Source organism: Protopterus annectens, chromosome 7.part0 (genome assembly GCF_019279795.1).
Source record: "Protopterus annectens isolate FY-2018-M chromosome 7.part0, PAN1.0, whole genome shotgun sequence".
In the NCBI taxonomy this organism is placed as follows: Eukaryota; Metazoa; Chordata; order Ceratodontiformes; family Protopteridae; genus Protopterus; species Protopterus annectens.
In genome coordinates this window covers 774962157-774977707 of record NC_056739.1, presented here as the reverse complement: position 1 = coordinate 774977707, position 15551 = coordinate 774962157, and the positions used below count along the sequence as shown (strand labels likewise).

The following is a 15551-nucleotide window of genomic DNA, read 5'->3' as shown; positions in this document are numbered from 1 at the left end:
GTTAGTCATAAATGGGTATTGAATATTCTATATTATAGTACTGAGAAAACTGACATTTTGTCATATTGTTTGTGCTTGTTTGATGTAGATTAATGTGCTTGTGTGACTAAAATGAAAGAAAGACAATGTTGCTTTTTACAAATTTCTGTTCCCCAGATCTAGTAATCAGGGTTGTAGTGAGAAGACAAATATTGCCAACAAACAAGGAGAGTCCTATTTTTTAACAGCAAAGGTCTACAAAGGGTCATAAAATTATAAAATATATAATAATAAACCATTTGCTTTCATAATGGTCAACATTTTCATCAAAAATTTTGCATCTCCCTCTTGAGCTATATTTTAGCAACCTGTGGTTGCCATGGTTTGATCATGAGGGTGAAGGCCGAGTGATTAAAAAAGTCGTGTTTTGTAAATAATGTCATTGTATAAAAGGACTTTAGTAATCTTCTGCCTTTTTCTGGTAGTCTGTGGCATCCAGTTACTGTACTGGGCATGCTCTATGGTTATTGAGTACATTGCTGTCCCGCTGAGAAGGAACGCTGGATTTATAAGGAGCACACTGGCATCGCTTTATCATTTTCCTAGACAGCATGTCATGTTTGTATTTTCTCTACTGTTACTGGAGCAATTCAGCATTTGTTATTTTTTTTCCTACAGTATTTGTGAGCTATCTCTTATGTTTAGCCTATTTTAAATTTAGGAAGCCATTACATCTGGTGCAACTGCAGCAAAAGCAAAGAACCCCTTAAAAAACAATTCTCTTACATTAGAAAACATTCTGTTATCACTGGATATCGAAAGAAAACAAATAATGATACTGACCATAGGAGGTGCTGTGCTATCATCTGTAAATGTCATCCTGAAGCACTGCTGTCAGTACTATAAATAGAGCTATAAATAAATAAATATAAAAAATTAATATATAAAGTATACTATACAGTAACAGCTGACTAGCCCAGATGTATTAGTGTGTAAACAGCATTGCTCAGCAAGGTGATAAGACTCCATTAAATGGGGCCTCTGTTATTTGGGATATAATTTTCTGAGGTGCAGGCCAAAACCAGTGGGCTATGGCTGACCAAGTTTGTAGATGACTGCAAGCTGGGGGCTGTCATCAATTCCCCAAGAGGGTCTCACTCAAACAAATGACTGTTGCCAGAAGCATGGCCTCAACTGAATACAAAAAAATGCATCATCACCCCTTTTGAGGAGAGTGACGTCCCCACAAATTATCACATTAATAACGTCCTAAGCATGCAGTCAGTCATGAGGGATTTGAGCACCCAGATTGTTAGCAGCCTAACCTTTGACCAGCATGTTCCTTCCATTGTATGATAAGCTTTCTACATGGCCCACCTCATAAGTAGAGTATCTCATCCAGGGACAAGGAGGTCATAACATCCCTTTAGTCTTCCCTTACAAGGCCCATTATTGAGTACAATGTCCCATTCAGTTTGTACATCTCAAAACACATGCAGCAGCAGGAGAGACCACAAAGGTTCTTCACCAGGAGAATCCAGGGCCTCAAACATCTACCATACACAGATAGGAGAAAAGCCCTATCCCTCTACTCTGTTTCATACAGACTCCTCAGAGGTGACCTCTGTCTGGCATACAAGGCGATCTTGGACCCCGTCTTGATGGGACTGCTGCATATCCGCAAGTCAAGCTCCACTCAAGTAACCTGCACATGCGGCCTCAACCTTGTGTGTGACATCAATAGGACTTGTTGGCGGGACAGAATTTTGTAACAGAGACTCCCCCCATCTGTGGAATAGACTCCCTCCCCACATCAAGCAGTGTACCTCTTTACCCCTTTTTAAGTGCAACCTGGATAACTGGATAGGAAATAGAAAATATCTCCCTGGGATTCCACCCGTGTCCCTGCTGGACAGGGGCATCAGGTGCTGATTTGTCTATATGTGGGCTAAACTCGTTTCTAGGCTTATAAGGGCTCAGGGCCAATAGCCTAGTAACTTCCTATGATCCTATGAGGCACTTTACTACCCTCAGCATTCCGAAGAAAATGGAAGTTTTACCCGTCAATGAACATGGGATTTACAATTTAAAAGTGTGCATGTATATAAAATACACAGTAATTGTTGATTTGTGTTTATTTATATATTAAAACATCATATCACTTGAACATTAGTTTTCAGTACTGCAACACAAAATGGAAGTTTTTCCTGTGAAGGAATACTAAATTTAATATATATAAATATATATATATATATATATATGGGTCTACCTGAAAACGCCGAAAGTCCACAACACCGACAACGAGAACACCGACACCAGAAGAACGACAATGGAGATGATCAAAAGTGAGAATCCCGACACTGAGAACACCGACATGTTAAGATAAGTGTGCGATGGGGACGGACATTAGGGTCAGGGTGTGGGTAAGGTAAGTGTGTGATAGTGATGGACGTTAGGGTAGGGTGCGGGTCAGGTAAGTGTGCGATAGTGACGGACTTTATGTTTAGGGGTGGGTTAAGTGAGTTAGGCTTAGGGTGCGGGTAAGGTAAGTGTGCGATAGTGACAGACTTAAGGGTTGGGGCGGATTAAGTGAGTTAGGGTTAGGGTGTGGGTAAGGTATGTGTGCGATAGTGACTGACCTTAGGGTTAGGGTTTGGGTTAAGGTTAGTGCATAGACAGTTGTGTATGTAACGGTTAGTGTAGGTTTCTAAGGTTTTTGGTGTGCTTGTGTTGTGTGTGTGTTTTTCAGGAGAGGTATTTGTTTTGTTGATTGTCGAGATTGTGGTTTGTCGGGCATGTGAAGTTTCATGTTTTTGAACTTTCGGTTTCTTTCGGTTTTGTTGTGTTGGTTATTTCGTTGTTGGTGTTTTGGCATGTCAGTGTTATCAGGTAGCCCCATATATATATATATATATATATATATATATATATATATATTTATACATATACACATATATATATATATATATATATATACGTATACACATATATATATATATATATATATATTTTTTTTTTTTTTTTTTTTTCTTGTTTTGTTTGTTTGTTTAATTACAGCTTAAAATATCCTAGTTGTAATGCCCGCAGTGTTGCAGAAAAAGATGGAACTTTTCCCTACAAGAGTATGCTGGATTTACAAAGAGCACACTGCTTGGTGTGTCCAATCAGTGTACATGTTTTTGAATTTTAATGCATTTTTATTGTATAATATTTGATAAATGAATCCACAATTCATACTTTTTGTCACTAAGAAAGTGTTCATTGACCACAATCAATGATAACGTGCCAGTTATGGCATTTGTACTATGACAGTAATTGGCAAGTGAGGGAAATGTTATCTTGGATGCTTGGCATACTGCTGTTTCTTTTTGAAAGCCTGTCATTCACAAGAATGTCTGAAATACTGGATAAAGTACAGAAAACATGATTCAGTTTGCTCAGTATGTTCTTATGCTGTATACAGTACATGTTCATCTATTTGTGACCATGAGTCTAGATGTACAAACAAAGAGCATAGGAAGGGAGAAAATCATAATGGTAAGGAAGAATGTCTACTTCTTGGAATGTTAGTGGCCTTACTAATCCACATGAGCTGCAAAGAATAATTGGAGCTGTGCAACCAAGAGCTGTAGCCAGTAGCTTTACAGGAAATACATTTTGTGGCACAAGAGTATGCTGCTTTATTGAGCAGCTACTAGTCCCTAGGGTTTATATTTTCATGTAAGGGGTAAGGGCAGAAGCGAGAGATGGTAAAATTTGATGGTGACCAATTGCCCCTTGGAAGTTGAATAGAGTTTGACTGATGAGTAAGCATGCTACTATGGGGCAAAATGCATGTATATATATTCTGTTTTTCACTTACTCTGTATATAATGTCATTTATCTATTGCCTTTATTCCCTCGAGTCAAATATGATATTCACTTTGTATATAATATATGTATATATTACATTTTGTCATTCATTCTGTATATAATGTTATGTAACTATTGTGTTTTTTCACCTAGTTGATAATAAAATGGGTTTAGTGGGATCAGTGTTCTACACCAGTTAACAAATTCCAAATAAAATTAATCTTGGACTCATTACATAATTAGCTAGGGGTGTGGAGGATGCAAGGGGGCTTGTCCCCCCAGAATAAATGCTGTTTTATTTTACTCTATTTTTTTGAGATTATGTTTTGCATGTAATCAGAGTGTTGCTCAGTGCATGTGTAGTAAGGTGTAGATGTCTGCAAAGTCAACTTTTTCTAGTCCACATGAGCATCAATATTTGGGTGTTTCGATGAAATTCAGTGCACTAATATACCATTCATAACAGCATATGGTCAGAACAGCAATCATCATTTTTTTGTGGTTATGAATAAGAGCAAGCACTCAGAAAAATAAAAAAAATAAACATTCTGTTCCCATGTATTTCAGTCTGCCAGCTAGTTTCTGTGTGAGATTGTGTTGCAGCAGAGCAGGGAATTTACCCTTACTCCACCATGGAGTGATCCTGGAGCTGGTATATATAATTAGCAGGGGGAACCTGCTCCCACCTACAAAAAAGGTAGTCTTGTTTTTTTTTTTAGGTTTTGATCACTTTAGATTTGAAGTAAAATGATTGCTGTTGTTAGGTTTGTTGTTTGAGAAGTTTGGTATGCAATCATATATACATATCTATTATATATATATATATATATATATATATATATATATATATATATATATATATGTATATATGTATATATATTATTTATTTTATTTATTTATTTATTTTACATTTGTTTACCGGGTTAGTCCAACTGGATACATATCCCTTTTCAGTAGAGACCCGGGGAGAAAAGCTCCACAGTACAAAAGGTTTTGAGTTACATTTCAATGATTTTAAAATAACATGGTAAGGTAATCAAAAGTTTAAACATAACAGTTACAAAAAGTTCAAGAAGAAAAAAGAAAAACGTCTACTTATCTAAAACAAGATTTAGGTTTGCATTACATAGTAAAAATGTTGGATAACATAGTAAGAAGAGACATCAAGTAAAAAATTAACTATAATTTGAGTAATTCATGAAGTAAGTGGATTAGTGAAGACATAAGTTGCATGGACACTATTAAAGATTATATTATAGGCTCGAGAGATGGGTAAAGAAATATAAGTACAATGCTTATAGGGATTAATAAATAGAGGGGTGTTACAGTGAACTAGAGATCATATAATATAGTTTAGCAGGGCAGAGAAAAAAGATGGCATCGGAAGATAGCATGGAGGGTATTGGGATTTTTAGGACTAGTCTGGTTTGGTACAGGAACATAGCCAATGAGCTTTTAGGAAAGATTTGAGGTTTATATATATATGGGTCTACTTCAGGAGGCTGAAAATTCAATATACTGAATGAGGGAATGTTTCCCTTCTCCACTGTTGTGTGATCTTGGAGTTAGTATACATACTTAGCAGGGGGCTTGCCCCCTTCATTAAAAATGTGTTCAGTATTTTGCATTTTCAGTGGTACTTACATATTATCACAACCAGATTCCAAATGGCAGGTAATGGGAGGTTGTTGAATCAAGTATGTATGCAGCTTGTGGAATCCAAATGAGAAAGCGGAACTTCTTACAAGGAGGACATGGATATTTGTAGATGTGATAGGTATAAATACTTAAAAGAAGTGAAAAATGTTGTTCATGGACCGCAGACCCTGAATGCTGTCATGTGTGTGATAAAAGACATCGTGACTGAAGGCAGGTTGCAGGTCGTTTCCGTTTTTAGTTGCTGTTAACATGGACTGTGTTTATATATTTCATAGTACATACGTGGTATTACATGTCAGTACTGTATACTTTAGAAGTCCAGTTTTGCTGTCGGTGTGAGGTGGCAATTTAATAAATGTCACCTGCTGTGTTTGACTATATATTTATAAAGACAATTGATCACGTTTGAGGCAAGTGGCAGGTGGAAAGCTGGGTGCAGGTAGTGTATACCTCATGACCTTTTCTGTTTCTGTTATGGAGCTGCACTTTGTTATAGTACACTGTAAGGGGAAATTATAAAGGAATACAGGCTTACAATCATACTGTGGTGCTCATGTTTACAAACACTTAGATTGTGCAACTCGTGTTTGACTGTAGTAGGGCCCCGATGTGGTAGAAGGAGCGCTCATATTTGTGAATGCCATGTACAATTGCTCCACATTCTCCTCACACTCCCCCATTCAGTTTATAAGGAGAAAGAGAGTAGTAAAGGTTACTGAACGCCCAGCGTCTAAGTATACAGTCATTAAAGTAATTCCCTTAACATAACATACTGATCCTGTTGTTGTTAGTGGATTTGATTTGGAAGCTGGTTGCGAGAGACTTGCAATCTGGTTGCGATAATACGTAAGTACCTTTAGTACCTTTTCAGTCTTTTGGTTTGTCAGTCTTCTGAAGTAGATCCATATATATATATATATATATATATATATATATATATATATATATATATGTATGGATCTACTTTGTTTCATTGAATCTCATTTCACTGAATTTCATTTCACCCTGACCACATCGCTGAAAACACAAATTACTGAAAACTCATTTCACTGAATCTCATTTCACTGAACTGAACTTAGTATACATAGCACTGTGTAGAGTACTGTAGGGCAAGTAAAAGGTATATGCCCTTTTCCCCACTGTAGTGCAATCCTGTAGTTAGTATATATAGTTGTGCGGGGGGTGGGGTGGGGTGCATTTTCCCAAAAAACTTACAATACATTTTAAACAATAGACATGCATACTTGCAACACCAATGACTAACTCTCTCCAGAAGACAATTTATACTCAAACTAAATGGGGGGGGGGCTACACCCCCCCCTAACTATATATATATATATATATATATATATATATATATATATATATATATATAAACTAACTCCAGGATTACAGTACAGTGGGGGAAGGGCATATACCTTTTACTTGCCTTACAGTACTCTACACAGTGTCATGTATACTAACTGCAGTTCAGTGAAATAAGATTTAGTGAAATGAGTTTTCAGCGAAGTGGTCGGGGTGAAATGAAATTCAGTGAAATGAGATTCAACAAAATAAAGTAGACCCATATATATATATATATATATATATATATATATATATATATATATATATATATATATATATATATATATTCCTTTTGCAATCAGTAAAATTATAATATTAGTAATAAAATAACACCTAACAGTACCTTCAGACATACTTTGACTGAATACTAGTACTGTTAGTGTTTTTCATAAGATAATGTGTACAACCGGGGTTAAGGTTAGCATGCCTGAGTAGTGATGGACATGGGGGCTTTGGCTCCTAGTACAACCTTATTCATATGTGTGCTGTAGTTTCAGAGACTGGCAGAATAAAAGCAGAAGCATTGCACATGAGCTTTCATTGTTTATTCAGTTAATAACAGTAGTAGTGCTTCATTTGTTTTGCCAAAGGACCACTTCTAGTTACACAAGCTTAATTCACCTTTGCTTGCAGTGTACATTTGATTTATATTTTAAATTGCTGACAAGAGTTGACACATTTTAAAATTCAATACATATGAGAAATGTATGATTATTGTGAACTGTGTATAGTTAAAGAATAGTCTCAAATATATGATTGGCATTCAGCCTTATATTCAACCTGTTGAGCTTCTCAGACTTTCAAAGAGACAAAGCATTAGTGTGAATCTTAGGTCATACTGGTTGGAAACAGACCAACATTTTTGCTCCCTTGTGTTCCACTCATGCCATGTTAACTGTCATCTTCCTCACTCTCTGTTGTACATTCAGAGCTAGAGTTTTCCTCTGGATTCCATACTTTGCCTGTCAGTGTCTGCCTTTCACTTAGCATGCAGAAACTGTTATCTCTGTCCTCTATTTCATCTAAGACAAGGCATTCCTCCTCTTCTATATACCTGTGCATTCCATGTTTCTCAAGGCAGCGGTAGCAGAAATTTAACAAGCAATTGGGACATTTCACTTCTGGGCAGCCATCTAAAGAATGAGTTACCAGAGCCTCACACCGAGGACAAGCTCGTACAGATGGGCACTCATTGACCTCTAAGTCTGGGGCAATGATTACTGGGCAGGATAGAAGAGTTGCTTGTAGAGGGCAGAGCTCATGAGCACAGCACTCATCATTAAGAGAAGGTCCATTCCATTCCTTTTTACAGGCCCAGCAGAACTGGTATACCTTCTTATCGTTTTCTGAACAGACTCGACACGCAACACAAAGAGTGTTGTGATCATAGAGCTGAAGAAGCTGAAAGCATCGTGGGCACTGCAAAAATAAAGTACACATTGAAAAATCAGTAATAAATACATTTACTATTAATTATGTCATCTTTATTTTACATTATTCTTCAAGCACTGTGATAATCTAATATAAACAAGAGTGTCTCATGTTTATAAAATATTAGGGATTCCATCTACTGTGGATAATGTTGTGATACTGCATTAGGGAGTGTCACCTATCTCACTGGAAAAGACAGAGATGGGATGATTCATATCATGTATAAAGAACTGGAACGCAACATAAATTAATTGATCATTCTTTGGGAAGACTGATCATCACATAGTAAACAAAAATTCATGGCAAATAGCATTACTGCAAGTAAAGCCTCTGCAGCTGTTCCTATAAGTAGATATTTCATAGCATGGTATGAAATTAAGAGGCTTCAATGAATTTATTGAACATAACTAAAGGCATTCTGAAAGAGATTGATTTTAAGACTGAGGACTTCCCTTAATAAAGAAAGCAAACTTTGAATCCAAAAACTGCACAAAACCATACTCATAACTACAATTGGTGAAAAATCTTGAAATGTGTAGTGATGAAATGACATTGTACGAAAGCGCTTATGCTTTTTATTAACTGTTAATAATAATAAATTAATGTTTTAACTGGGTTTATTCTTGGTATCTTTCATCCCTACACATTTCAGAATTTTTCACTGCTTATAGTTGTGCATATGGTTTAATAAAGAACATGCCAGTTTCACATAGTACATAAACAACAGCATATGTTTGACAACAGTCATGTAGATAGCTTAGGAATGTCAAAGTCTGAATGCAGGACCCTGCTGGTCAGAAAACCAGGCATGAAGGTCATATGGCACTACATGAAGTTCATATAAACAAATCCAAGCTTTCCTTAATATAGTCCAGCAGTGTGCACAAAAAACATATTAATAAAAAAGTGCAAACCACTTAAAAAATAAAAATAAAAAACATTTAACAAACACTGATGCTTAGTAAGCACTTTTATCCCCAAAATGAGACTTCTTCACACTGAAGTATCAAAAGCACTCAAGCACTTGTATAATTAAATCAAATCACATGACTCAATTAGTACTTTAAATTTGTTCCCCTTAAGGAAGACCCTGAAATTTTCCATGTCATTCAACCCTGGGTGATCGCATGCCTCTAGTTTAAGTTGCCAGCCATATTCCCGCCATAGGTTCATAGGTAAGTAATAGGATAGCCACCCCTGCAGGTCATTTTAAGTCGAGTCAATCCCTTTTATGGATGACTCAAAAAGATTTTTATGGAGAATTGGGAAACAAAGCAAAAAGAATAGAAGCACCACCAAAATAGAAAAGATTACACATTTTGGAGAAGTATTTATGAAGACCATGTTGAACATAACAAAGATGCTGAATGGATAGAAGAATTAAAAGAAACAGTAAGAAACTTTAATGTAGAACACATGAAATGGAATAAAGTGACAGCCAGAGAAACTGAGACAAAATTAAGAAAAATCCCTTACTGAAAAACTCAGGCCAGACACACTACCTAATTTCTGTCTAAAAGCATTAACATTGTTATACAAAGATTTAGCCCTTAGTAAGAATTACTTATGCGCATCCTGAACAGACACCAAACTGGTTAACAACAGGAAAAATGATACTGCACCTTAAGAGTGAACCTGCAAGCCATGCTAAAACTGGCCTCCTGAAAATATACATACTATATACTAGAACTGATGCATATAGTCATTTAGAAAAAAAAGCAATTATGGCAGTAGAACAAAAAGGTAACAAAAGCAAGTCATATGAAATAAAGGATCATTTGTTGCTAAATAAAGGCATAATAGAGAATTGCAAAAAGGAAAATAATCTAAGTGTGACATGGACAGATTACAAGAAAACATTTGACAGCATCCCACATTCATTAATAAATTGATGCTTACAGGTGTAGAAGATACATGCTACACTGATCATTTTTATTACCGTGACCATAAAACAATGGTAAACCACTTTGCAGTTGAGCCATGACAAAGGGAAATTTTTACACCAGGGATAAAATTTAAAAGGGGGATATTCCAGGGTGATTCTATGTCACCCCTTTTGTGTTGTCCTTAACCCATTAAGCTATTTACTAAACAGATTAGGCTATGGTTATAACTTGGTTCTCAGAAACCAATTTTACTTAAAAATCTCTAATCTACTTTTTGTGAATGACGTAGAATTGTATAGTTCATCAGAATAGGAGTTGAAAGCACAACTACAAATGGTTAGTACATTCTCAGATAGTAAAAGAATGTTATTTGGTCTTGATCAAGACCAAATGACAATTCAAGGGGTGGCGCAGTGGTTAGTGTTGTTGCCTCACAGGAAGTGGCTCTCCGGTTCGATTCTTGGCTGGAGTGCCTTCTGTGTGGAGTCTGCATGTCCTTTCTGTGTTCGTGAGGGTTTCCTCCCACATTCCAAAGACATGCAGCAGGTGGATTGAACACTCTACATTGGCCCTAGGTGTGTGTGTGTGTGTGTGTGTATGTGTGTGTGTGTGTGTGTGTGTGTGTGTGTGTGTGTGTGCTTGTGGTGCAGATGAACTACTGCTGCAGGGCTAGCCACTTGGTGGTGTAAACCTTGGCTCTAGATGATTGTCATTGTTGAAGTGACACCCCAACCCCATGTGCAAAAAATGGGAAACAGGCTTGTGGATGGATGGATTTGGTCTTGATAAATATGCAAAAGGAACATTTAAAAATAGGAAACCTGCAGCACAAAGAAAATATTAATCTGGGACAGGAATGTGATATAAAAGAACTTGATCAGGGAATATTTGGGAATAGATGAAGGATCTGCAATAAAACATGAACAAATACAATTCAGTAATGGATACATCAGAAGACTAAAACTAAAAATAAACTACAATCCACTCTGCTACAGGCCCCATGAGGAGCTCAGTGTCTCTCCAACCTAACACCACTCTTATGTATTCAACTGCATTACCACCTTTATCATTCTTATAAGAAAAGCGCAGTCCGGGTCTGAACTGTCTGCAAACAGCTAAAGTTAACTTTGAACCTAACACCACTCTTATGTATTCAACTGCATTACCACCTTTATCATTCTTATAAGAAAAGTGCAGTCCGGGTCTGAACTGTCTGCAAACAGCTAAAGTTAACTTTGAAACTAACACCACTCTTAAGTATTCAACTGTGTTATCACCTTTATCATTCTTATAAGAAAAGTGCAGTCCGGGTCTGAACTATCTTAAAACAGCTAAAGTTAACTTTGAACCTAACACCACTCTTAAGTATTCAACTGCGGTACCACCTTTATCATTCTTGTAAGAAAAGCGCAGTCCGGGTCTGAACTGTCTGCAAACAGATAAAGTTAACTTTGAGTATGTGTCTACCAGTTTGAGCCAATATTCATTTTTCCCCTGGAGAGCACTCTGCTTTGGCTTGTAAGCAGCCCACCCCCCTCCCCCTCCACACACACACACTCTCACTCATATTCCACTTTCTCTCTTATTCCCTTTTGTTAGCAAATAGTATCCATAACTGATCAATACTGTGTGTTTGTTAATTTAAACTGAGACCACAGTAGCCTACTGATACAAGGTTATCCTGTTTTTCCACCTGAGAAATGGTTAAGAAATGGCTTACAGTTTCAGAGCAGTCCTTGGTCAATTCTGATTGTTTCTTAAACACAAACTTGTCTTTGCTTTGGCTCATTAGCAGCAGTACAAAAGAACTGCCTGCTCACACCCTTGTTCACCTCCTCCCCCTTCCCTGTTTACTACCTTAAGCCAATCCCAAAGTTAATAAATATTACCTGTGGCAGGCACCATTTTAAAATCTACAACCACTCTTTATCACTATCATATGTTCATTTACCAGTTTACTCTGTTATCTGATTGTTTCCAGCCCCTCATAAGAGCTACTAACAGGGTCTATACCAGCTCCGCTCCCTACCCTGCCCCCTATTTCCTCCTGCCCCCAGTGGTCCTACCTTTATTACAGTCACAAACCCCTCCCATCTATCCAATAGCCAACCACAGTACTAACCCAAAACTATCTCCTCCATCTTCCCACTACTGTCACACCTCCTCAACTAACATGTACAAGCACACCTTACCTCTGCTCACTGCATGCACTCTCCTTGCATATCTTACATCCTACCAAAGCTCCATCATTCCCCCACTCAACCACTACCACTGTACTACTACTCACACCACCACTCATGTCTCACCCACACTCAGCTCCCCTCCCACCAACTCAAGAACTATCCCTATGCACCCCTCACATATTCTACCAACTATATTACTCAAACAAAAAGCATCCCTACATCTTAACATAGTAACCCTCCCACCATACCTATTACCCACAGAGCACAATCATAAAGTTTCCCTAATAATCAAACACATTCAAAAACTGAGAAAACTAATAACCTCATGCATATAAAAACTAGCCCTAAGTGGAGACATCCACCCCAACCCTGGCCCTACCATCTCCAACCCCAATCCTCATAATCAGACTAGAAACCACAACTTCTCCCATATCACAGCCAATAGAAAGCCAAGTGACTTCCTTCTACTAAGCCTAAATATTAGAAGTATATCCAAGAAAGTCCATGAACTCCATGCCACCATAGACTTGTACTCCCCAGATATAGTCATCCTGACAGAAACCTGGCTAAAACCTCACATTACAGTGAGCAAATACTCCCTACCGGCTACGGCATACTAAGAGTAGACCGAATAAACAAGAAAGGAGGCGGTGTAGTTATAATATTTAAACAGCATCTAAACATCCAGATCTTAAAATCATCAGCTCCACAAATAGGCAATGAAGAAATAATATATACCAACCTCAAAATAAACCAAAACAAAACCGTCAACATAATTGGATGCTACTTCCCACCTGGCCAGAACATCCCTCCACTAGAAAACCTCCTCAGCTGGTCTACCCACCATCTCCCCCAAGAAACTATAATTTTAGGTGATTTCAATATTGACTGGTAATCCTGTTCTGGCAACCATCCAACCCATCATGTAAAGCTTCATGGCTTCACCCAACTAGTCCAGTCACCAACCAGGATAAATAAAAACTCCAGCAAGCACAGTACCCTGGATTGGATACTAGTCAATAACAGCCCCCAGTCATATATAACAGGCTGCTTATCAGATAGTCTCAGTGATCACTCCCCAATCATTCCTACTCAAAAAATACCTATATCAAGCTAAACATGTCATCTACCATCAAATATGTAAAAAAGTAAACTTTAACCCACTCACATTCGTCTCATCCCTCAAAGAATGTAACTGGCATCCTCTAAAGTACCTCAGTCTTGATGACACAGTTGAATATTTTAATACTACCTTCCTGAGCATCCTTAATTACCATGCCCCCATAAGACTTTCCAGAACCAAAGCACAACCCTCCCCATGGCTACAGAAAACAACTAAGTCAGAAATGAAAAACAGGGATAAAGCCTAGGAGCACTGGCGCAAAACCAAAACCCCCTCAACTAGACAGAAATTCCTAGAACTACGCAATAGAGTCAAAAAGCTAATAAAACAGGACAAATTCCAATACTACCAATCTGCCCTAGACTCCTCCCAACACAGCCCCAAACAATTCTGGTCCTCCATAAACTCCATCCTCCACCCATGTAAAGTCAGTACCCCTCCTCCTAACATCCCTCACTCCTCCGAAAATATTGCTACATCATTCAACACACACTTCACACAAACCATACTATCACTAACTAAAAACAACCGCCCCTCCCCTCCAACCCACACCTTCAACTAGTAATCTCCCCACTGCCTTCTCTTTTTCTCCTGTACCTACCTCAAACATAAAAAAACTCTTAACTAAACTTAAGCCCATCAAATTATCAGCAGACAACCTCCCAAGTGAATACCTACAAATCGCAGCTGATGCTCTGGCCTACCCAGTATCCATCTTTATTAACCAGTCTCTGTCAGAAAGTTACGTTCCCACACTGTGGAAAGTATCACATATAATTCCCCTCCACAAAGGCAGCCCCTCCACAGAATTAACCAATTACCTCCCCATAGCTATTCTCTCTCCACTCTCCAAAATACTAGAGAGATGCATACATTCTCAGGTCTCAGACTACCTCCTTACTAACAACCTCCTTTCCAATACTCAGCATGGTTTCCTACCAAACCATAGCACCACCACTGCCTTACTCTCCTTTACTAACACTATCCTTCAGCATAAAAACAATGGCTATCTCTCCTCTGCAACTTTCCTAGACCTATCTAAAGCATTTGACATGGTCCCACACAAACAACTCATCTCTGTCCTCAGTAACCTATCCTTCTCTCAATCAGTCACCAAATGGTTTCAGAGTTTCCTGTCTGACCGCCAACAATCTGTTGTATGGTAGGATGACATATCTCCCCAACTACGTGTCTCCATAGGGGTTCCCCAGAGATCCATCCTTGGGCCCCTACTCTTCTCTGTTTTCACCAATAATCTAGCCTCTGCCACCAAACATGGCACACTCCTACAATACGCAGATGACTCAACCCTCATCTGCTCAGCCCAGTCCCTACCCAAACTGCAAAAAGTCACACAGGAAGCCTTTTCCTCTGTTGAAACTTGGTTATCCGATGCCCAATTAATAGTCAACCCAAACAAAACTAAACTACTCATCTTCCAACCCACCAAACCTACTCAAAACAACTCTCACTTTAACTTCACAGCAAAAGACAACACCACTGTATACCCAACTGAACACACTAAATTGCTAGGAGTTGAAATAGACAATAAACTAAAATTTGACATTCACATATCCATGACCATAAAAAAGTCCACAAAAAACTAGGAGCGTTATACAGAAATAAGGAACTTCTCACCAAAGCAGCAAAGATTTAAATAGCAAATTCTCACCTTATTTCCACTCTACTTTATGCCTCTCCAATATATACCAACCTAAGGCAATGCAATCTAAACAAGCTAGAGACCTGCTACAACAAAATCGCCAAATTCGTCACAGGGGCATCCTACCATAGTCACCACTGTCTCTCACTTGCTGAACTGGGCTGGCTTGAACTCCCTCACCTCCTTCAATGGTATCAACTCTCACTCGCCCACAAACTAGTAAACCATCCACTAAATGTCCCATCCCTACAGAATCTACTCCAACCCTATCGCACCACCAGACCACTAAGATCCAGCAACAAAAATCATTTGCAGATCACTAAAACCAATAACTCTGCTGGTGTAGCACTATTCTCTTGTGCCATAGCCAAATTATGGAACTCCCTCCCACCCACAATTACCTCCGTACCATCATGCATCCACTTCAA

At 38.2% G+C, this 15551-nt stretch overlaps 1 protein-coding gene across 2 annotated transcripts in view; it reads right to left on the bottom strand.

The window, feature by feature from the left end:
• Nucleotides 1-7367: 7367 nt before the first annotated feature.
• Nucleotides 7368-15551, bottom strand: part of LOC122806682 (E3 ubiquitin-protein ligase RNF144A-like) — a 157181-nt gene continuing 148997 nt past the window's right edge. For both annotated transcript variants that reach the window (XM_044077300.1, XM_044077301.1), the window contains one exon: nt 7368-8256. In XM_044077300.1, the coding sequence (XP_043933235.1) occupies nt 7729-8256 (528 nt within the window). In that variant the 3' untranslated portion in view covers nt 7368-7728. The remainder of the gene's footprint in view (nt 8257-15551) is intronic.